General features: G+C 35.6%; 1 protein-coding gene across 1 annotated transcript; it reads right to left on the bottom strand.

Moving 5' to 3' along the window:
• Window positions 1-2,484: 2,484 nt before the first annotated feature.
• Window positions 2,485-24,203, bottom strand: LOC121877487 (protein CREG1-like). The gene is made up of 7 exons (XM_042383273.1): window positions 24,036-24,203; window positions 18,043-18,132; window positions 14,115-14,250; window positions 11,735-11,889; window positions 9,496-9,615; window positions 7,626-7,707; window positions 2,485-3,869 (listed from the first exon to the last, which is right to left on the bottom strand). Exons 1-7 carry the CDS (start codon window positions 24,087-24,089, stop codon window positions 3,754-3,756), a joined length of 753 nt encoding a protein of 250 aa, XP_042239207.1. The 5' UTR covers window positions 24,090-24,203; the 3' UTR covers window positions 2,485-3,753.
• Window positions 24,204-24,783: the final 580 nt, after the last annotated feature.

The following is a 24,783-nucleotide window of genomic DNA, read 5'->3' as shown; positions in this document are numbered from 1 at the left end:
TGGTTTGGGATCCTCTGATATACTGTATAACCTTAGATCAAGTGATTTTGGAGGTAAAAACAAACTTGTTACCAATTGCTTCAACACATCAAAAGAGCATCCAGCCAAACTGAACCCTTCTGGTGGACCCAGGATTCAAAGGGGGAAGTGTATGGTTGACTTGAAGTCTGTAAAATTCTGTCTGAAGAGAAATTCCTAACATTATCATCTATAAAAAAGGTTTCTATCTAGGGGAACACTCAGATGTAAAAATCACACTCCTGGATACACCATCACTTTTGTACTTAATGTTCATACAATATGTTTGTCAGTAATGGAATAAAAATGACACAAGGCTGACATAAAAAAATTTTCTTGAAAATTATCCAAATGGGTTAAAATGTGACAATCACTATTACTGATCCAAGCCACTATTGACATACTGCCTAAGTGAAAGACCTCTCTTTTGGTCTCAATGGTATATTCCTCTTCAAGTCCCACAACCTCTCTTAGTTGGGGGCTAATGATGGCCACTGGGTATACAATATTAAGTTCCTTAGTACAGTCCACTATTATCAAGAATTTTTAGGAGATACCATATCCTCAAATCATTATCTTGCACCACAAACCTCCCAAACTATTACTGGCTTGGATTGCAATAATCAACATCTCAGTATTTCAACACAATAATAAAAACTGCTTTTTAAATATTAAACTAACAAACACAACTTATATAATACAAAAAATAAAATCTCATTATACAGTATCAACTGAAACACTCGTGTAGTCTCAACTTGGGGCAAGTCAGTTTGACAATAAAGTAAGGTTGGGATGCAATGACCATACATGTGAATGATTTACTGTCATTGGCAGGACTGGATATTTTATGTGCCTGCAATTATGTCTCATGTTGGGTATTCAAGGGTGCAATAATCATTGAGTCTTACTCCTGACCAAGTATCTTCTCTAGCAGTAGAGTCAACATCCATATCCTTGGATATCTTGAATAATGCTGGATATACTGGGCAAAGAGTTGCATTGGTACCAAATAAGTTTTTCTTTTAAATGATACATCCTGCCATTGAACTACAGCAATTTATGGTCTCTGCCATGAGGTGTTCAACATGTTGGTCACTCACTAAGTACAAAAGCGATAAAGCTATAATGAAACTTAAAAACTTAATATACAGTACAGTACTTAATACTTCAACTCGGTGAGTATCACTCATTAAATTTCTTCACAATATTTATTAATAAGAGTTGTTTCTATTCATCCAACCACTTTCAAAATTATGCATCTTCCATGAACAGGGTCATATATATACTATATTTTTCATAGAATTCATTGATATATACCCTAAACACTCAACTATCGGGTGCGCATCCTGCATATAATGAACCTCTACCCATTCTACCTTACACATTTTACCTAAACATTCACCAGTTACATGTTGTTCTTGTTCACATCATTTCAGCAAGTTTTCATTCATGTAAATTTCTAGAGACTTTTTCTCAAAAAACTTTTCTCACATTTCATTACCATTTTAATTATACAGTATACTGTATCCGAATTCCTATAATATTGCATAGATTAATAATAACTACTGTATACATTACAGTATTTTTTTTTTTATGGGATTAGCCCACTAGGGCACAGGTCAATGACCCACATCAGGGCCTGGGGACAAAAATATAACAATAACAATAATAATAATAATAATAATAATAAATAAAAAAAAATAAAAATATTAAATAAAAATACTGTATTATTATAATAATAATAATAATAATAATAATAATAATAATAATAATAATAATAATAATAATAATAATAATAATAATAATAATAATAATAATGGACCATAAAAAATCAATAGTGAGAAATGATATACAGGTTGACAATCCCTTATCCGAAATCCTTGGGACCAGATGCATTTCGGTTTTTGGAATTTTTCGGTTTTCAGAATGGTTAGGTTTTTTTTTTTTTTTTTACAGGGATCAGCCCACCCGGGCACAGGTCACTGACCCACATTGGGGCCTGGGGGCTAAAATATTATTATAATAATAATAATAATATTAATTCATAGGTCTAGGTCGTGTTTCTCACTTTTTTCATTCTTGTATTTCTTTATTATTACTATTATTATTTTATTATTACAGTATTATTGTTATTATTGTTATTCTTATTTTATTTTTGTGTATTTTTTTAAAGATTTTATTTACTCTGAATAATGTATTATTATTACTGTATTATCATTATTATTATAATTATTATTACTATTACATTTTCGTCCCCCAGGCCCCGATGTGGGTCAGTGACCTGTACCCGGGTGGGCTACCGGGGGTAAAAAAAAAAAAAATTTTGCTCCACAATTTTTTTCCGGTTTTCAGAGCTTTTCGGTTTTTGGAATTTCGGATAAAGGGTTGTCAACCTGTACTGTATGTATGTTGTTGTCAAAGTAAGAGAATGCTATTCACAATCTTCTACAGGTAATACATAAGATAATGACTACAGGTATATTATAAAAGGCACAAATTTCACATTAAAAATTTACATCTCTGCCAATCATATTAGTCCTCTGACATTTTTGTATGTGGTGGATCAAGGAACCTCAAGAAGGGGGAAATAGGTAAGGAAACTCTTGCAGGACAAGTGTAGAGAGCAACAGGAAAGATCAGACTATGCAGCAGTTCCTTAACTAAGTCTGAGTTTTTTGGAACAGGTAATAAATGATAACATTAGTGTACTCAATAACCAGAATGGATCCGTCATAACTCACTGGTCACTTGTTGATGATCCATAGGCTAAACACTAATTTTAGTTAGAATGAAGACAGCATGGAACAAGTTAAGTGTTTCTCATATTTGTGAGTGGACATGTCAAGATATAGAACAATTAGTATTGAATCACAAAACAAAGAAGAGAAAGTACGTAAAATTGGCATTAAGGAATACTGTATATGTAGAGAAAACTAAGTCAAAGAAGTTAAAGATGATGAATAGCATGGTAAATCATTTAGCAACAAAGAGAAGATGTTTGACAGCCAATTGTGACATGAACAGGATGCAGAAATATGAAGATGTGAATGTGGAAAAAGTGTTGGACAGATAAAAAAGGGTTTGGTAAGATGAAATAGGCATATTAAAAGAAAAGGTAGAGAAATTTGTTTAAATCTTGTTGATTATCACAACCTGTAAACAACTCATCAACATAAGAACTTTTCTACATAAATTTACCATGGTCAATATTAATAAATTTGACCTTTAAACAGCTGATCATGAACACAATTAGCTTTAATCACAACCCAGAAATTACACATGTTGTTAATATTACTTCTTATGAATCTACCCTTATTGTCATATTGACTAGTAATTTAATAGTTCCTGTACTATTAAAAAAAATTTAAGAGCTAAAGAAAATACAGGTTACCTTAATAATACACCACAGTCTTCTAGATCATCTCAAAATTATCACAATGACCTTTTACTACAATCTATATGCTAACTTTGAGCATACACTATATTCTACTGGGACTGATTAAATCTATAAAAAATAAACCATTCTTTGTAGTGTTTCTCTAATAACAGTGCACTCTGTTATAATTTTCTTTTCGTTCCATTGTAATACCATTTGATAAGGATGAAAATTCACATTTTTACTCTTGTAATAATATTTAGAAAGCTATTCTTTCATTCAAGTTTTTAACATATCTAAAAAAAGGAGATATGTCTTCTCTTGAACTTAAATCCCGACACTGCAAGAGTATTAGACTTCTAAGGAAATGGGTCAGTTTTATAGTATTCATCAAGATCCACTGGAGCTGCACCACCAAAGAAATCCAAAACATAGATGTTTTTGATGTCCAACTTGCAGAAGAACCAATGATGACCTGCAAAGTAGCAATAAATTGATGCAGTATTTTTCAAGAAAATATATGTATTCTATAGATACATGAAATGGAAAATTGCAGTCAAACAAACAATGTAATCTATGTAACTACTGTAATCTAAGGTATACACAGTCTTGTCAAAAGCAAGAGAGATCCTCATCATGTAGTGTACAAGAAAAAAAAATCAGCTGATCACACTGATAGTTCCATTTATATTAAAACATTAATAAAACAAACTACTGATAGTTCCATTTTTGTTAAAACTTTAATAAAACAAACTACACAAATTGTGTAACAACTCTGTCTATACTAAAAAGTGATATCTCAAATTGTTGGTGTCAGGTTTAACCTGAAACAGAAAACTGAATCTTGAAATTCCATTTTATATCCAATGAGTGAGGCGAGTGACCTTTGGTTATTTTGAACTCGGAAACCCTTTTGATAGCACTCGCCACAGATTGTAACAAGTTCAGAGACGGATGCAAATTATAAAACTTCTCTAAAACATTACCCATCCAGTTCACATTTGGGTCTTATAAGGTACCCTTTGATGTATTGGTCACCCTTAATCAGAGGTGTGTTGAGACTGGTTCAGTCCGGTTTTCCCGAACCAGTTGTTAAATTTTGATTGGATCAATGAAATGTTTATTGATTTTGAACAAATATTCAACGGTCAATAAACATTGATCTTGAAATTTGCAAACGAGCCCTTATTTTCCTTTCTACACTTAGACAATAACCTAACATGGTTTTTTGGTCCACAAGAACCTTAAATTTTAAATACAACCATTGAAACATGACATTATTATTTGCTGTTAGTGTCTATAAGAAAATTCCTCGGTACATTCCAAAACTATTCGCTCATGAGGTCTACTTTGTTCACTGCCAAGTTTGCCAACTCTTCCCCACCCACTGACTGCAAATGACTGGTTCACCAAATATATATCATTGCCATCGAATCAGAATTTGAGATCAATATGGAGATGATTAATCTTGTTTCACTTTAAGCATTATGAAATTATAATCACTAGCATACAATATTTAAAATTATAGCAAATGGTAACTGCTCAGGTAGCCCATAGACTGCACTACTGCCAATTAATCAAATTTGTTGCATTGTAAAGGCCATACCTCAACCATCCATCTGATCTGATTAGTACCCATTTTAACGGCTTTTTTTTTTACATCAACCAATATTGTTTATACTGTACCCTATTTACTGTACTACAATAATACTTATTAGGTTTGGCAAACCTGTCTTGGACAGAGTAGTTTTCTAGACTAAAAGCATCAGTGCGTCACTCGCGTTGAACTCAAGGTCAAAGTGATATCGTTGTTGACGTGAACTTGTAATGAGACAGATAGTATTAATTTCATTGTTTGCCATTTCTTGCATCTAAAACAGTAAATACGTGAATTATTCTTTAAGAAAATACTATACTTTAATAAAAAAATTAATCAAAATGAAGAGACAGGCTTGTTTCCAATTTTTAAATAAAAATAAATTAAACAACAGAAAACAACAGATGTGCAAATTGAAGATAAAGCCACCACCAGTCAAACTTTGTCCACTTCTAGCAGGACAGAAGTCTTGGAAATAACAGAAAAACCAATGACCTGGTTGTTTATGGCTCCAGTATTAGTTCATCGCCATCACCGATAGCTCAAGAACAAAGTACAGTACAGTATTGGCAAAATGTTGGTCCAATAAACCATTTGAATATTTTAAGGAACAGTATTCTTGGTTAGAAAAATATACGTAGTATCACAAGCAATGGTCGTTTCAATATTTATTTTCTTTTAAGAATTTTTTTTTTATTTTTTTAATAATTATGTCATGTCATCAGTGAGCTTAAATAATTTCTGCCCCCTAGCTTAATGACTTGCACCATTGGCACTCGCTGATTTACACCTCTTTCTGAATCAGAAATAGTTGTTAAAGAATTGGCAGTATACCCCAGCCCATAATGGCCAGCAGGTAAATTACATTAAGAATTTAACCCTACAGAATTTCACACCACATATAAATACAGTATGTGGTTGACATGGACTAAACTCTCACTTCCAGCTAATTTAATTTTTAACTCTTGGACAGATGGAGGATGTTTAGGTCATCTACCTCGGCCAGTGGCCATAAAACGATACCATATTTTGGAATTCAATCCTCAATTTATGGGCATACAGTATACTGGAGTTCTATATGATTGACCTGCAATTTGTGAAAACAAATTTATAAGACAGGGAGGTGTTGGAAAGGATAACAGGATGGTTGGTTGCAAACCATTTTGGGAAATTCTTGGCTTCAGGCTTCATAAGAAGGTTAAAAGACTAGCCAGAGCCAAGCAGTCTATGTTTGGTATGTACAGGGACTCATAAGTTAACCTGAGGTGGAAGTCCTAGCCAAATATTGTAGTGTACAGAATACAGTACAGTATTTTTATTTGGAGCATTATTTTGTTTCACCTTTCTTATTTATCTTTAATCCTTACTGTAATATAGTCAGTGTTAACTGTTAAACTTGAAGGGTTTGGGGATAAACATTGGTCTCCCAATGCTGCCCATTTTTCCCAGAGGCATGTTTGTTATTCACCACATTCCCCAAGAATTTAACATGTGTGTTGAGGCAATTCTCATTTAAACATACATATAGAGCAGTGGTTCCCAACCTTTTTTTGGCTGCGACCCTAAATTTCCCAACAATACGGTGTCATGACCCCCAGGCATATAATATATTAAAGTATAGCTTGAATGTTAAGCAAATTTTTTTTTTACTTTATGATAAGTATACTATATTTTTAAAATTGTCTGAGCGTCCCTCGCGACCCTACTGAGGACACCCCACGACCCTGATTTGGGTCGCGACCTGAGGTTGGGAACCGCTGATATAGAGTATAATTATTTCTCATAATACAGTACAGGCAGTAACGAACTGTTTAAGTAATGGGTAAATTCTTTCCATGCGTGTCTTGGGCCAGGATTCAAAACCATGACATAGGGGTGAGAGATACACACATTACCACAGTACAGTACAGTACAGCACATCCAACACCTTCAGGCTAGGTTTACCAGTTTATCGGTGTGGCTTGGAGAACTGTGCTCTAGCACGGAGCGAGAGTGAGTGGCCGTTCCGAGGCCGCTCACGAGTATATATACCGGCTGACTGAACGAAGCTGTCTCGGCTCAAGTCTCGAACCAAGTTCAGCCACGTCAGTCAGCTGACTCAACAACAGTTACATGATCAGAATGGCTAGTTACAACAATTATAGGCATTTGTTAACTACAGGGTATATTACATTATGTATATTATATTATTCTTCAGTCGCTACAGTATGTACTGTACATGTACTTGATAATAAAGAAGGAATGAAACTAACCCTGTTCCTACTAATTCATAAACCTGCTCATCTTTCATATTTATATTTGTCATTACTGACAGTAAATCAAGTTATATAATGTACAGGAGTCTAATCTCTTAAATTAATCTTGTGTCAAGCAGCCAGACTCATCCAGTAATTTCATTCAAACCTAACTGGGAAGAACTAAATGGCACATAGTGTATTCTTAAATTATTAAAAACTATACTACTGTACAGTACTAATGAAGAAATTAATACAGGCATAATTAAATTTGTGTAAGACGTATACTGTATTCCCAATAAATCATGTTTTAGCTAATTTTGTGATATCTCCAAAAAATCGGACATATTTAAAATACTGTACCATAGCTTAGGTTTGGCATTGTACAGCTATAACTTACCAGTAGGCCAAGATTCCATGGCAGGATGCCTTGAAAACAATGCAGTTTGAGCAGCACTTGCCTCTGCAGTTCCATTCTCTAACTGAAAAGATAAAGGACTGTATTGTAGATGATGTACTTGGCAGAAGAGATAATGTGAATGTTATACTTTATAGCTTATGGGTTACTAACAAGTGGCCTGTGAGATACCTCCACAAGAACACCTCCTGTCAGAGCATATCATAACCAACAGACCCCCCCCCTTTAATCATTTTCACCACTTATCAACTTACTAGCCGTTCGGATGGTTGGTCTATCCAGTGTTAGTACAGGAGGAAACTAGAGTTTGGGAAACCTGCGATATTTAGTAGGGTCACACTGGATAACAATCTTCTCACGTGTGTCCAGGCCAAGCAGGACTCAAACCATTGACAATTTGGTGAGAGATACATACATTACCACTGTACCACCAACAACTCCTGGATACATTCAAGTAGCAGGTTATACTTTCCTGTTGAATCACTACAAATTGTTACTGAGCAATTCCTTGCTTAATAAACCAGCTTCAAACTCCTAGCTAAGTACAGGCATACCTTTCAGATTGCTGTTTCATTAGAATTCTCATTGTTTTGGAAGAAACTTTTTCTATGAAAACATAGAAAAGATATAATTTAATATAATGGTTCAAAATTTCTGTTCGAGACCATGCATCACACAATACTTTCATCTTTTGGTCTGATCTGCGTGTTCAATGAATGCCAGTAAAGTACACTGATTACCTGTCAGTCAATCATCACCCGCCAGTCAGCTTTGAACACTTCCCGGTCATGTGTGCTTACTCTACTGCAGTACTAAATCTTTTTTAACCCATATTATCCGATCAAGCTCTGGCAGCAACATTCATGGGCATGATGAATTCATGTTGAGACAAAATTAAAAAAATTAAAAGAAAAGGCAAACGTGCAGTCTAAATTGGACATATACTTTAAGAAGTCCCCCACTGCTGTCTCCTCACACCCCACCATTGCTGCCTCTTCACTCCCTAAAGATAATCCAATACCTTCAACAAGCAAGTATGTTAGCCTGTCTGAAGAAAGCGAAATTGATGACCCATCCAGCCCTGTCTCCTCCTCTGCTTCATCCAATTAATGTAGTCTCATGTTTAATTAAAAAATTATTGAGGCCCCATGTGCATTCACCTGACTACATTAAAGGTAAGTGCACAGTAACACTTTATTCATTTTTCATTACTGATTACTTTTACTGTACCGTATTTCATTTTAGATTTTCTATGTATTATTTTTGCATTTTCGACTTATGACCTGGTCGTCGGTCCTAAACCCCGTCGTAAGTCGAGGACTGACTGCATAATGCCTTGTAAAAGAAAGTTTATAACAGGAATGACATCCAGCTGCTACAAACACTTCAAATTTGCCTGATGGTAACTAGGACACCATGCCACAGGTAATTACAGCTAACCCATGCAGGTGGAGGAATGGTTACAAACTGTTAATATAGATAATGAAGCTGGTATTGTGGCCTAGCAGTCAAGGAAATACATCAGTATGGATGTATAAATGCATGTAAGAAGACACATGGAGGCAGATGAGTGTCAGTGGTTGTAGCTTGGGTTTGGCTACATTAACCATTTCAACTATTCCTAAGAATGAAGACGAAGGCTTTTGCCCAATTCACCATTTGATTATCACCAACCAAGACAACTTATTCAAGGAGCTCTTCATGGAAGAAGATGGAAAACCAGTTGGGTTCCACATAGGTGGAGATTGGATTGTGTTAGTAGTTACAGCCAACAGTGGTAAATTTTTCACATGCATGTTAATAGAATAACTCAATGCATTATGACATATGAGACGAAGGGAAGGATACTTACCACAACAACATTGCCAGTGAGAATGATGCGTGCACATCGGGGGTCTTCTGGATCAAAAGCTTTGCTTTTGCAGTAATCAGATTGAGCCTGTGAAAGTACTAGTGTAGCCCGTGGATCACTCTGTGAATGATGGTATTATTGTCAATATTTATGTACAGTACTATACGTATACAGTTTACAGCACTACTAAAAAGATACAACTTTTATTCTATATCAGACCCTTATTTATATTTCCAGGTTAGAGAATGTAACTGTAAAATTTGTAGTGATACACAGAAAATCATTTATAAATCAATAAATGAAGTATGGAATCCCATTTGATGGTTGCAGGGAAGAGATGCCCACAATGTTAGATTTTCCCACTAGGATACTCCCTGTTAGAGCCTGCCTTGTCCAGGGATTTTTTAAAGACAATTTTCCCTGATCATGCACCAATTAGCCAAACATCCACAAACCCTGAAACATTGCACTCTAACATGTCATCCCTCACAGTACAGCAATGGCTTCACCACCAAACTAACTTTATGTTAGCTATAGTACTATTATTTCTGTATTAATTTAATTGAAATATAGTTACAGTACAGGTATTACCCAAGATATGAAAGGATTCTATTCCTGTTAAACCCTTTTTAAGTTAATTTTTCATAATTTTTTTTTGCATATAATCCCATTATAAAAGCTTAGAAACAATCCTTAAAGAAAGAAGAGAGTGTGTTTTTATTTTTTATTTAGTGTATATAATTATCATAAGGCAATAATAAACATATAAGTGAAATGGGTAAACATACATAATTTTCATCATTTTTTTTTTACTGTTACATGCACACACAATTATTCATACAGAATATGCAAAAAAATTAAAAATAAAATCAAAGAAATGATATTCATAAGGTCAAAAACATAAAGGGTATTAAACATTTCCTACGTGGAAGGAGGAGGAGGGAGCAGAGTCGGGATCTCAGCCGCTTATGTCTCCCTTATCCAGTGAAACTACTGCCAACAGGCAATGCCGTATTCTTTCTTTTATTTTATTTAATGGTATTATTCTTATTTACTCCTCACATTTACTGGTACTACAATACAGGAGGTCCCCGGGTTATGAATGGGTTCCGTTCCTGTGGACATTCATAAGTTGGATTTGTACGTAAGTCAGAACACATGCTATATGCATACTGTACTTACAGAACAATGTTTAAAATCCCAATATATCATAGCCAAAGTCCTTATATACATCTAAAATCAATTAATTTAAGACAAAAGAAGAAACAGAATGACAAAATACAGAAAATGAAAGTAAAAAATAAGTCAAAAGGTAAATAAAATAATGTAAATTTCAAGATTAACTCCGTTCGTATTGGCGGGTGTTCGTAAGTTGGGACCTCCTGTATACACATGACCCTGGTCCTTAATAGCCTCAGATAATGAGGCACCCACCCTAATTACATAGATTTATTATTGGACAATCTGTGCACATAAGGTATCTATTCATATGTTTTAAAACATGCTGCAACAGATTATGATTATTTTGGAACCCTCAGATGTGTCTTTTATGTATAAAGTAAAGGTTCTACACATATGTACTTTTACCACTTTTCATAAAAATAAGTGAAAGCGATTCTTAATTAAACAATGAGAAACATGTTTATATTTTGCATTGAATTGTTAGGATCCCAGTAAAACAGTAACCTTAGCTTCTAATTCCTTTCTTTTTAAGGCCATGGTTGCTGCAAGGGAAAAGGTTAATTTTTGGATAAACTCTGGCTGCCTTAGTTTGAGGCACTTATACAACACTCATTACCGTACAATATGGTGCTAGGTTATAAATTTATTATCATGGCTAAGAAGAGCAGGGAAACTCATTCTCACTGCTGATTGGCTGAAATGCCTACCTTACAAATTTTTATTGTGCAGTTATGCTGGAAGCTCATGGCAGATGCCAAAAGGTAAATGCAGTACAGGTATTACTAAAGAATGCATATATGAGGGAAGGTGATTAATCTGGTTAAAGGATAATTAGGGACCTACTGACACAACAAAAGTTTAATGAGACCAGAAATTTGCAAATCTTTTAATAAATAAAAATACTGTACAATACCTGAACCTGAAAAAAGTACACAATATATTTTTATAAGATGGCAAATTTGATGCCGCTCATTTGAAAATGAACATTACACACTAATCTATAAGCTACTGTACAGGACTAGAGTACTGTACTACATGTACTGTTCTGCTGACTTACCAGTAAATCCTTTCCAGTGAAGTCCATTGCAGTCAAGTACATGTATGGGATGCCACTTGATTGATTTATGGGGCCATCACTGATACTTAGTATGTTGTCAAATGGAAAACCCTCAAAAGCTGGTAAAGTGGAGATTGTTGCAATAGATGCCCAGTCTAAAACATAAGAAAAGAGATTAAACTAACTACATTATTTACCCAAATAGGACATTCCAGTTATACACCAAAAGTTACTTATGTTTTGCTGGCCCTGATATTTTTTCTTCTTGGGGAAGTTTACTTTTTAGTTAAAATTACATTCATTCTTACTACCTGCTACCACAGAATACTGATGTTTTATGAAATGAAATTTATGTCACTTGCTTAACCTTCACAACTGTGCTGCCTTGTTATGTTTGGATATAGTACAGTAATGCTAAGCTCTGGAAATCTTATTTACAAGGTAGGTAAATGTACTTATATAATAGAGATCAGTAGTGCAGGGTTGGTTAACAGGAATATTGAGTGCAAAATAGAGATGAGTCAACTTAAGTTCACAGATGACAGTGTTTTGATGAACCAGTCCAAAAAAGGTCACAAGAGTCAGAGAGGGGGGTGGGGTAAAATATGTACCGTCATCTCTGTTAGTCATGGTTGACTTGTTCTACAAATGGCCAATTGGCCATGAACATCAAACTCTACAAAAATGGTTAATAGCTCTCATAAACCTAACCTTTTACTGAAATTACCTTTGAAAATTCCTAAATATCAGAACCAAAGCTGTCGCTATATGAAAATTACCCTGAAAACACAAAGAACTACAAATTAATTATAATACAGTACAGGTAAACCTCAAGATACATTATCCTGAGATGCTATACAGTATTCCACTTTAACGATGATTATAAATTAAGACCATCTCGCTATACAGTATACAGTACGATCAAAACAACTCGCTTTAACAAAATCCAACAAATAGCCATTGATATCCATTGATTGGGATTTTTTTATTTCTAGTGCAAACTATGGGTTGTATCTAATCAAATTAATTGCGGTCTTGCAAGGATTCCAGCAATGCAAATTATATTGTTCTAAGTCAAGCCAGTGACATTTTATAAGGAAAAATATTTAACCCTATGCATGGCACATCTCAACCTTCGCTTGTAAGCCTACCCACGCGCTGCCACAAGGCCAACCCACTCGCTACAGCCGTGTTTGGTTCTTTGTCGATCGTACACCCGCCATCGCATGGCTCCACGATTATTGGCCAGCATCGTACATTGTACTTATCATCCGTGGCTTTTTCTTATAGAGTGAGAGGACAGCACTAACATTTAGATTGAACTGTGTTATGGTGACTGTGAAGTGATATTTTTCGTGTTTTTGTGACTGCAAGGTGCTTCGACTCTGTTGTTTTAAAAATGTGAGCAGTGTCGGCCACTATCATTGTTTTTGTTATCATCGTTCGCTCTGTTTTTTGTGACAAGTGCTTTTGCTCTGTTTTTGAGACTGAAGTGAGCAGTGTAACTTTGAAACTATCAGAGAAGGCCTTGGCATCCAAGACAACCATGTCTCTGAGGTGAAGCTTGACATAGGTAAACAGCATGACTCTCCAGAGGCTGTGTGGAAGTCAGAATGACGTCTCCACTCCACCTGCAAGAGTCCCCTTAGCCTCAAAGGGGACATATGATGAAGACCAGGCTTATTCTTCAAGATGTGGTATGTGTTGTTGAATTGAGGAGCAAGTACTGTATGGGGAGGAGGAGAACGTACTGTTTGGGGAGGAGGAGCAAGTACTGTTTGGGGAGGAGGAGCAAGTACTGTTTGGGGAGGAGGAGCAAGTACTGTTTGGGGAGGAGGAGCAAGTACTGTATGGGGAGGAGGAGAAAGTACTGTTTGGGGAGGAGGAGCAAGTACTGTATTTGGAGGAGGAGAAAGTACTGTATGGGGAGGAGAAAGTACTGTATGGGGAGGAGGAGAAAGTACTGTTTGGGGAGGAGGAGAAAGTACTGTATGGGGAGGAGGAGCAAGTACTGTATGGGGAGGAGAAAGTACTGTTTGGGGAGGAGGAGCAAGTACTGTATGGGGAGGAGAAAGTACTGTTTGGAGAGGAGGAGCAAGCACTGTATAGGGAGGAGAAAGTACTGTTTGGAGATGAGGAGCAAGTACTGTATGGGGAGGAGAAAGTGCTGTTTGGAGAGGAGGAGCAAGTACTGTATGGGGAGGAGAAGCAAGTATGGGGTAAAGGAAGTACCCCCTGTATATACTGTGCATGTACTGTACTGGATGGTAGGATGCAGCAGTAGTGTGCATGTGTAATCTGACAACATGGCATTAAGTGGTTTATAGAATTAAACAAGATGCATATTTTTTTTTTTTAAACAAGAAAGCTGAAGTCTAACCTGAGGTATGTACAACATATCTTGCTATCTTGGTCACTTGCCAATAAGGTGGTGGAGGGGGCCAAGTTGTCTCCAATCCTCCTGATGCAACATGCACAAGTTGCCGAGATGAAACAAGTTGCCGAGATGAAACAACCTGAGGAAAATCAATTCCCTGATTATCAGGAGTAACAAGTAAAATGAGTTAAAAATGAGTTTAAACATTTTAACATTACCTCAAACATTACTCACAAGTATAGGCCTTTACAGAGACTTACATTAATAAATATAGGATATTTCCATTTCTAAACACTCCTAAAACAAAATATTTTAATTGCTTATATAAATTACTAATTACACACAGTAGACCCTTGATAAAATGCAAGAGTGGGGCCGAGAATTGTTGTTGCACAATATCAATAAGAAAATTATTAAATCGTTTTATGTACAGTACTTAATAAGATAATATAGGGTACAGGAATATACTGGAGCCCCAACACATACTACTGTACAGGGTATATACAAAAATATTTCTTAAGACTTATTTTTTCTCACTTCAACACCAATTCTACCATTTCAAAACACGTTTTAACAAATTATGGTAAAATTTAAGGACAATCACCGAAAGAAAATTATCTATAGAAGAGAAATTATTTCTAAAACAAAGCAAATTGAATGAAGGAATAGAACTGTTGTCCCTAGTTTTCTCCTTGTCAACAAATAAGAGGACTGTGTTAATGTATGCCATCTTCGTTTCACTCATTATCAGGATGCCTCATCATCATACAAATATTTCTTAAGCTTCGTCAACACTTGCTATATAACAAGTATTATTAACAATGTTATGAAACATGTTCGAGAATATTTAGTGAAATTTCATGTTATATAACAAAAAATCAAGGTTTATAACGTGTTAGATGTTATCCGTTTGAAGTTGGAAAGATGCAGGTTGTTAAATAACTTGTTATATAACATATTATAATCGAATCCACACACAGGTTGTTCATAACCAGGGCCCGGATAGTTATGCATTTGCATATTTCATATGCAAATGCATATTTTGCGTGATTTCTATGATAAGTGCATATTACCTAGATAACTGCATATAAATGCATATTTTGGTAAAATATTCATCTGGCAGTATCTCTTTGTTGCCACTGAATGAGCACACGTGGTACTGGGAGGTGAGGTGAGGTGTGGTTAGGTGAAGTGAGGTGAGGTCACGTCGCTTTAATCTGTCGTTTCCACACCTGGTCATGACTCATTGGACTAGTGAGTTAGTCAGTCAGGAGCAGTGCTGCTGTGTGGAGCTACTCTCTTCTGCTGCTCGTGAAAATGCCGAAAGTACAAAGAAACCAAAATGAAGTGCTGAGATCATATGTAAAGGAATTTGATGCATTTACTACTGATGGAAGTGTACTGTTTTGTAAATATTGTGAAGCACCAGTGACAGCGAGCAAGAAATTTCAAGTCCAACAACACCTTAAAACAAGCAAGCACATCCGACTCGAAGCTGTTAAGTCCAATAGTGCACATTAACATTAGTTTATATTAACTATTTTGTTTCCGTATAACCTGCATTCTTGGCTTTATAAGTGACATTTTAGTGCATATAAATGCATATTTCCCCTGTTTTAGTGCATATTTGCATGCATATTTCATGGTTTTTTAGTGCATAACTATCCGGGCCCTGTTCATAACCTTTAAATAAATACATTAGTCTATGGTAGGAATCTCCAGTGGCTAAAAATATTAAAGTTAGAGCGAATCATTCTCTGACTGGAATGGCATCTTAAAAATGTGCCTAATTCCAGTAACCAAGTGTTCAGAGCCACAACTTGACATCTTCACAATGTTTTTGAAACTTCCATAAGATCCATAGTACTGTACAGCATTGTTGTCTTGACTAGTGTACTTAATAACATTGACATAGTGGATGAAATTGTTAGATAACTTTTGTTATATAGTAATAACATTTTATATAACTTACTAGCAACAGTGTAATCTAAAACGTTACCTAGTGTGGACATGCTTTTAGACATTAATAACAACTCTACTCTATTTCAAATTTCTAATACGAAACAACAACAGAAGCAGCAACTTTACAACATTTTTCTTCAGATAATGATGATAACTTTCTTCTTTCTTATAATAATAATATTGATAATAATAACAAGAATGATAATAACTTTAAAAATAATATCCCCCCCAAAACAGACAATTTAATAATAATACAGTAATAGGTGGATAAGATTTGCAATTTTCCAACTGAGTCTAATTTAGGAATTAAAAATAGAGGTACAGTACTGTATGTAAGTACTGTACAGTAGAGTACACGTAACTAAGAAAAATGATAACCTCTTATTTCCATGATTATACAGGTTGTACCTCTCTAGTCCAGCAACCTCGGGACCTGACCGGTGCCGGACCATGGAAATTCACCCCTTTCCTGGATAGATAGTGACTTGTGCTTATGCTTGGAAGCACTAGCACCACTTTCTCTGCATCATGGTCTCTTTGAAGACATATTGAAGGGTTAAATGTCGTATAGTAGCTTCTCAAATTTCGCAAGTTTTTAATTCAACATATTTTATTGGAACACACACAAAAAATGAATAAAAATTTTGACTGCGGAAACTTGAATTTCGACGGGTTTGAACGGCCCGCCAACATGCAGACGACGTGCATAATCGTGTAAACAGCGTCATTTCTCTTATGTACAAAAGATTCATCATTGTTTATTACTGAATGTCTTTTTTATTGAATTAATGTTTATGTGTGCAAAATGAGCAATACAATTCATTAATAATACGTAGAATATTAAAACACATGAGGAAATGACACAGCATTGTTTTCATTGATTACAAAACCAGTGACTGACTGGTTCTACATATAAAACTGAAGAAAATAAGACCTTGGTTGTAGCTGTAGTAAAATTAATATGGTTGTTTTAAGTAATGTTATTTAATGGAACAATAGAAGTAGCTAACGATAATGGTAAAGAAAAAAGAGATCGCGTATGTAAGTGTGCACACGTGAAAACATATCGTCATTACTCTACATAAGAATATGAAAGCAACACTTATTTACTGATCATATATATTGAAGGGTTAAATGTTGTACTCTGTATAGACAAGCAGAGAGAGAGAGAGAGAGAGAGCAGCCAAACTGCCGGATGTAAACAAAACTTAATTTCCCGCGGCTTTGTTTTTGTTTTTTTACGGGGATTAGCCCACCCGGGCTTAGGTCACCGACCCACATTGGGGCCTAAGGGGCAAAAATTTAATACTCCTGTAATAATAATAATAATTCAGATAAGAAAAAAAAAAAAAAAAAAGGCTGCCTATCTACGGTACCTATTGGACAAACTAAAATCGTTCCGGACCATGGGAGTTTCTGGACCACAGAATGCCGGACTAGAGAGGTACAACCTGTATATTTTTACAGTTGACAAAAGTTACCCCACCCCTCCAAAATCAAAATGTATTATTCTGCACGTACTACTGGGTATTGAGTAATAACTAGCTATACATGTTACATAGAAATTAGAATTTTCTTATAATTTTTTTCTATGAATGCAAAGGGGGGCACAAAGAGGCTGCCTTGCACCCCCTTATGAATAGCCCTGATTGCAATACTGCAATCAGAAGGAACAGTCTTCAAGCTGGGAAGGGAAGACAATTCATTTTCAATCCTGTGTTCTGTATTGTGAGGTAAAGATAGAAATTAGATTTTTGGTAAAGCTTATGCTGGTATAATTATGGAAATGAATAAATTATAGAATATCCTTGTTGTTAGCTTGGGGTTCTCCAGGGATCACTCTCTTCATCTGAATTATCTGTGAGTGTTTAATAGTTGACTGTACAGTACAGTCTCAGGAAATTTGGCGACTAGCATATATACAGTTATTTTTAAAATGCTAAATACAAAAACTGTCTTAATGTCTCACCTGGTACAAAGCCAAAGTTAAAGCTGCCACAGAAAGTGCAGTTGTGACTCCCATAATGAAAAAATAGCACCCAGTCTTCCTATAACGAGTCTGTAAAACAAAAAACACTAGATATTATTCCTTTAAACAAAAAGGTTACAGTACAGTAGTACTTAATCATCAGTGACGCTGAACTGAATGATAGAAAAAAATTGTCAATGGTTATTTTTCATTATTTTTGTTACTGTAAATGCCCACCTCATTCTAGGTCACAACAGCAATACAGTATTCAGGTCAACAAAGGATAAATGTGTACAGTAACAAATTCAGAACATTTATGTACAGTATTATGAAACAACAGATAAAAGTACACACACACACATAACACCATCTGTGAGGGAACTACTACACCACTACTAACACCATCTGGGAGGGAGTTACCACACTACCTTTCTCTAAAGACTCCTTTTGTTAAACCACCAATGTATGTAAGTCATTTATGTCCAATGTATATTTTCAGCCTTCGGGCTGCAGAACTTTTTCAATAAACCGTTAATTATTATTATTATTATTATTATTATTATTATTATTATTATTAATATTATTATTATTACACACACACTATACAGGTAATATACAGAATGGAAAGTTCTAGAAAAAGTGCAGAAAAATTATTCTCTCCCCTTCCTATGCCATATATCAAGAAGAGCTCAACAGACTGACTCACTCGGCTCTCTCTGACCATCACCATGACCTCATCTGCAAATCTGGAAAGAAGCTTATGCACCTTCCTCGACACTGGTTCCTGCTTCTACCCGAGATCCCTCATCCACGAATTGCTGTTCAACACTACAAATGCATCCAACCCATACGAGCATGTACTGATCACTATAAGAACAGCTTTGACCAATCAGAGGACAGTACAGGGAGTTCTGCTATAACGCGTGTTTTGATAACGCGAATTTGCTCTAACGCGATTTATGAATTCGGAACAATATTTGTATAACGCGAACGCTTGTTTGCTATAACGCGATTTTTGCTTACTATTTCTCCAATTTTGTGGTATTAACTGTGAATATGGTAAAGAAGAATATCTCCAAAAAGCGCTCTGATGATAGAATTCCCGGTGATTATCGTAAAAGAAAGGATATAACACTTGAAGAGAAGCTCAATGTTATCAACCTCAAAATCACCCTTCTCCCCTATCAAGTTACATTCATATTTTTTCAAGGTAAAGTGTTAAATTTACTGTATGATTTCATTATTAGATATGAATGTAACATTTATTTAGACTGTGCTATCCTTTGTGTTAGGCTAAATACTAAATTTTTTCGATTTCGAGTAATCTGCACCTAACCCTATTTTCTCCATAAGCCCTGTTATTTCTATTACGCGATTTTCTATAACACGATATTTTACAAGAACACAATTATCGCGTTATAGCAGAACTACCTGTATATACATTTTCTCTTGGGAGAATTACACATGCACAAAAATATTCATTGATGTTATGGCTTCCTAGTGACAAAAAACCCAACTATGCAAGCACAAGAATAGATTCACTTAATGCTCCCCCATCAGTTAAATAATATAAGTTTTTGTAGAATTAGTACATTTTGTGGTTAATATTCAGTAGTGGCCAAGCATGGGACTCCATATTGATTTGCATATAGGGAGTTTAGAAAAAATAAAATACTTTGCTGTACAGTACAGTATAGAGTTGTCGTTGGAAATTTATATTTTTCAAGTTTTTCTAACTTCTTGAATTTAGGTTTGGTTCTTTAGGTTCCTTGTTTTTTCTTTGGTCTTGTTGGGTTAGGTTTACATACTTGGGGCCTACAGGGTCTATACTTTTTACTTTTATCCTCTTCACCACTGATCAGCTCATTAACCACTTGGGCAGTTGGTTACGTCTCTGTTACGCACTATTGGCAAGTACTGGGCATGCACTGGCTCCTGAATGTATCTACCCGGTATATCTGCTCCAGTATTGGTCAAGTCTAATCTTGAAAGAGCTCACAATTGGTGAGGAGGTTACTGGTAGGTCAGGTCGGTCTGGTTTCTCTGGTTAAGTTAGGTTAGACATGTATTGTATACAGTAGCTACTGATATTTGAGAGCTGTTAGGTTAAATTCTTGATGATCTTTTTGTTTGGTCAAAATTTATTTCCTCCATCATTTTTGGGGAAGTTTTTGATAAACCAAAAAACTGTTCTTCTACTGAAAAATGTCCTAACTTGGCTCCTTAATCCACGCACCTGTTCATAAAATATATCCCTTTTTAAAGTCTTCTTTAATAGTTAGGATAGGTTATGTTTCATTAGGCTTGCTTTTGTCAGGTTTTTGCATGCTTTTACCAAAAAATTTCCCTCTACTTCAAAGCCCTATCCACGCCATCGCATTATTTGTTTTGATGTTTACTTCCCTCCGATATTTTCATCATGAAGTTTTGATATGATAATCATTTCTTGTGAAAATGCTTTGTTTGGTAGGCATGCACTACTTTGTTTTTCTCGACGGTCATGCCGCATCCCGGATGTAAACAACCAATCATATTGAAATATTTCAAAACACGCCGCCGCGCTCCTTGTCGCGCTTTCCCGTGCCAATTGCATTTTCATCATGACATGTGAAGGGTGTCGCTGGTCTTATATGGATGTAATTTGCGAATTTAGAGAAAAAGATGTATCTTGCCCTCCAGTTTTTCAAAGGCCGCAGCAACCTTCCTTCAAAAAGACTGTCCAGACTGCAAGAATCCCTGTGTTTTACGACCAGATAGGAATTTGTTCCAATGTAACAAGAAAGTAATTATGTAATAAGAAAAACAAGCGGCCACATTCACTGAGACCACGGCACAATCCTTCATCACTTCCACTATAAAACAGTGAAACTGTGGCGTTTTTAAAATCGTTTTCTTTGAAATATCGGCGGTGGTCTGTCATCGATAATTACTTTTTTTTGCTTGACTAATATGGAGGACTTCACAGCCGCTTCCCCCTGTTTCAGTAACAATAAGTTTGCCCACATCAGGTGTTATGTTATGCTAGGTTAGGTTAAGAGGGGTTAGTTTACTTTAAGGTTAGGTTAACTTAACTTGAATTAAAATGTTTTGTTTTTTTAACACATTTGCCATAACTACGACAGTGTCCACTATAAAAGACAGTGAAATTGCTGCATTTTTAAATTCGTTTTCTATGAAAAATCAACTGACTGTGAAGTCATAAATAATTACCTATTGCTCTATCTCCCTATATACAAATTAATAAAGAGTTCCATGTATGGTCACTATCGAGTATTTGCCTTTTTGTAGACGAGGAAAGGTTAGGTTTCTCAAAGGTTTATTGATGCTTTGTTTGTGTGTTTTTAACCCCCACATTTTTCCTCATTGCCAACCATTGTTGTTGTCTTCATAAATATATGGTATTATTACAGTTTCAGCCATGTAAGAAAATGTAAATCTGGGTAGTATTACAGTAAACAGCAACCACAGAATTCCGGAAATTCACTTCACTCAGTTGATAGAAGTTTTTTCTATGATAATTTTCTTATATTACAATTCCGTCGCAAATTGATAATAAGGAAGTTATCAATCTTTAAAAAGAATAAAATCAGAGCACCTGTTGTCCCTAAGCTGTTGCTCAAATTGTGTGTGTTCGTACATTCGCCTACTACCTCCCGCGCATGTGCGGGAGGTAGGTAATTGAGTTGTGCACACACGGAGGAGAAGGGGGGGGGGACAGCCAAACAAATCAAATAAAAAATCCCAACATTTGATTCAGCGAATTAGCATTCAATATTCTGTGTGGGTGGTAGGATGAGGGAGATTTTTAATCAGTTGCAACTTGGAACCATTATGTGCTAGGGGCAATTTCTATTATTGGAAGTGTATTGTATTATTTCATTCTGAAAATATGGAAACTTTAGAGAACAGAGGAACCCATGACGTATTCTGGTCCCTGACTCAGAGTAAGGTAAGAAATACTGTAATGGTTATTCATATTCTCGTGGAGGCTGTCCACATGACTCTAAGGTTATTATATAGCGCTTGGGGTCCGGGGACAAAGCCCCCGTCTAGGGTCACTGGGGATCCGGGAGCAGGGCCCACGTCTAGGGGGTTAGGTAAGGTTTAGTTTGGTTATATTGTATAAGTTAGCAGGCACACACTACCGGGAATTCAGAACACGCAATCGCTAGAACTATTATGAGGAGGGGGGGGTGGGCTAAATTCAAAACAAGTGATTTCCGATAAAAACGAACGTCAGATTTGAACCAATCGCATCAAGAACCATCAGAAAAACACCTTTTTTTTAATCAGATTCTTTGGTTGCTGTAATCTGCAAGTTTACCTAAATCTGCAGTAACCGTGTGGCATCTCTTTGTTTACAGCCGACCCATTCGGTCTGAGTATACTGTACGTAGTCTCACGTCCACAAGAAACGTAAAATTACACCATGATGCTTCAACAAAGTTACTTTCATTGGTACAAAATATCAAAATAAGTACTTTCTCTTTAATATAGCGGGAACGGCTAGGAAGTTAGGTAAGGTTAGGTAGGTTTCTTCGGTTGGTGAAGTCGGGTTGTATGGGGGTGGTGAGAAGTTCAAAACGACTCATTTCTGACAGAAATGAAGGTTAAATTCGAATGAGTCACACCAAATAAAATGGGAAAAAAAATTGTGGTCAAACAGATGTTGACTGAAACTGTAAATTTACGAAATACGCATGGCGTTCTTCCAACCTCAGTAAAGTGTACTAAGAGAAAGACTGAATGTGAATATCGCAAAGACCAACATATGTGGCACTGTGTAAGAATCTCAGAATCCAACGACGAACATGAACCAGGCCAATAAGGTAAGAAATAGGTGATTCCATAATATGGTGAGAGTCAGTTAGGTTAGGTTTGGTTTGGTTTTTGTTTTTCTGGTGTTTTTTGATGTATTTTGCCATGATTTTTTTCGGAAAACGTCCAACGAAAAACCCCCCAGCTAATTTCCGCCCAAAATGAAGGTCATATTCGGTCTAAACACACACAAATACACTAGAAAAATATATTTTTTACTTTCTAACAGAGAACGGTGTGACAATGCAAATTTACCAAATTATTGGACATATTATTTTATATCGCCATGAAATACATAAAAAAATTCGATGGAAAGTGGTGCCCAATAAACTAGCCCTGCATGAGGGGGCAATAGCGCCATTTTCTTGGGACACCTTGTATTGTTTCTCACTATTAATATGATTAAAATTGACCCTACTGCATTTCTCAGCCTTAAGGCAAAGCTTTATTCATGTAATCACGCCTGAAACAAACCAATGTGATCGTTCTATAAACCATCAAACTTATTTAAAGTTACAACTTTTACCCTATTTTTAGCAATGGGAAAGGGTCCGACTAATTACCCAAATGTACCCAAATGTAGCCGCAATGAGGTCAAACGATGGTCCTACAAAAATAAATCGGACTGCCAATCACTTCTCGACTGGTATTTGGTGTCACGAAGTAAAAAAAAATTGGTAAACTTACTTTAATCTGAGTTAATAGATCGAGTGCATGTACTGTACCTAACCTAACCTAACCTAACCTAACCTAACCTAACCTAACCTTACCTTACCTTACCTAACCTAACCTAACCTAACCTAACCCAACACAGATTAAATTAAGTTTACCATTTTTTTTTTACTTCGTGACACCAAATACTAGTCGAGAAGTGATTGGCAGTCCGATTTATTTTTGTAGGACCATCATTTGACTTAATTGCGGCTACATTTGGCTACATCTGGGTAATTAATCGGACCGTTGGGAAACCCGTGGCTAATCTCGATCATTACTAATAAAATAGCTTCTTATTAGAGAACTTTAAAAAAAAAAGTATAACACCATTTTTAAGTTACCAAGATAGAGAAACCATATGTCCAGTATAGTTACACAACATTAGGAAAAGAATGGCAAGTGATGGGGGTTCACAATCATTATATTCACTATCACAGTTTAGGAATTAATTTTGAACTTACCTTCACATGGAAACCGGGTTCAAGAAGACTATGAGAGTCTTCTCCCTTAGGCATTGTTGTATTTTCCAGCCTGTTTTATATTTAAATTAAAGCTCGTACACAGTAGTAGCTCGCCCAGGTCTCAACTCGCAACTCACAATGACTTATGAAGTTATGACTAGACCAAGGCTATAGATATGTCCTATCTGATTTTAAGGATATAAAACAAATAACATTTCAATATGCAAGTATATACAGAATTGGGTTATAGATCGAATTAAAATTATTTGATTAGAATTTGTAGACCCATTTTAAAAATATGACAAAAATATAACACATTACAGTATTCCATTCACATCACTCAAATAATAATGATACTTGCATGGATATATTAATCCTGAATATTGACACGTGGGTGTTGAGATAATGGGGTACATCAGCTGACTGTGTTGTCCTCAAGGGAAGAAAAGAGAACAATAATAATATTCCCGAATGTTAATGAAATTAGCATACTTATTTTATGCTTTAAAAATGTTGAATATATACGAAAACCTTTAATATTTCCATAAAACTATACATTTTTATTAATTATGTTTGTAAAACCAAAGGATAATGTCGAAACATAAATCCCTACATTTTCTTTGACAAATTCACGTTTTCTCTTTTCATTCACAGTGTTCCTCTCTAACCCTGTGCTGCCATCTAGCGGCCGTAAAGGAAGTCTTCACCCGGTGCGTCGTCTGCTGTTCAACGCGGGAAACGTCAGTGT

This window comes from Homarus americanus, unplaced genomic scaffold (assembly GCF_018991925.1).
Source record: "Homarus americanus isolate GMGI-L3 unplaced genomic scaffold, GMGI_Hamer_2.0 scaffold33468, whole genome shotgun sequence".
NCBI classification, from domain to species: Eukaryota; Metazoa; Arthropoda; class Malacostraca; order Decapoda; family Nephropidae; genus Homarus; species Homarus americanus.
Note: the sequence above shows the minus strand (reverse complement) of the source record. Positions and strands in the feature narration are given on the sequence as shown.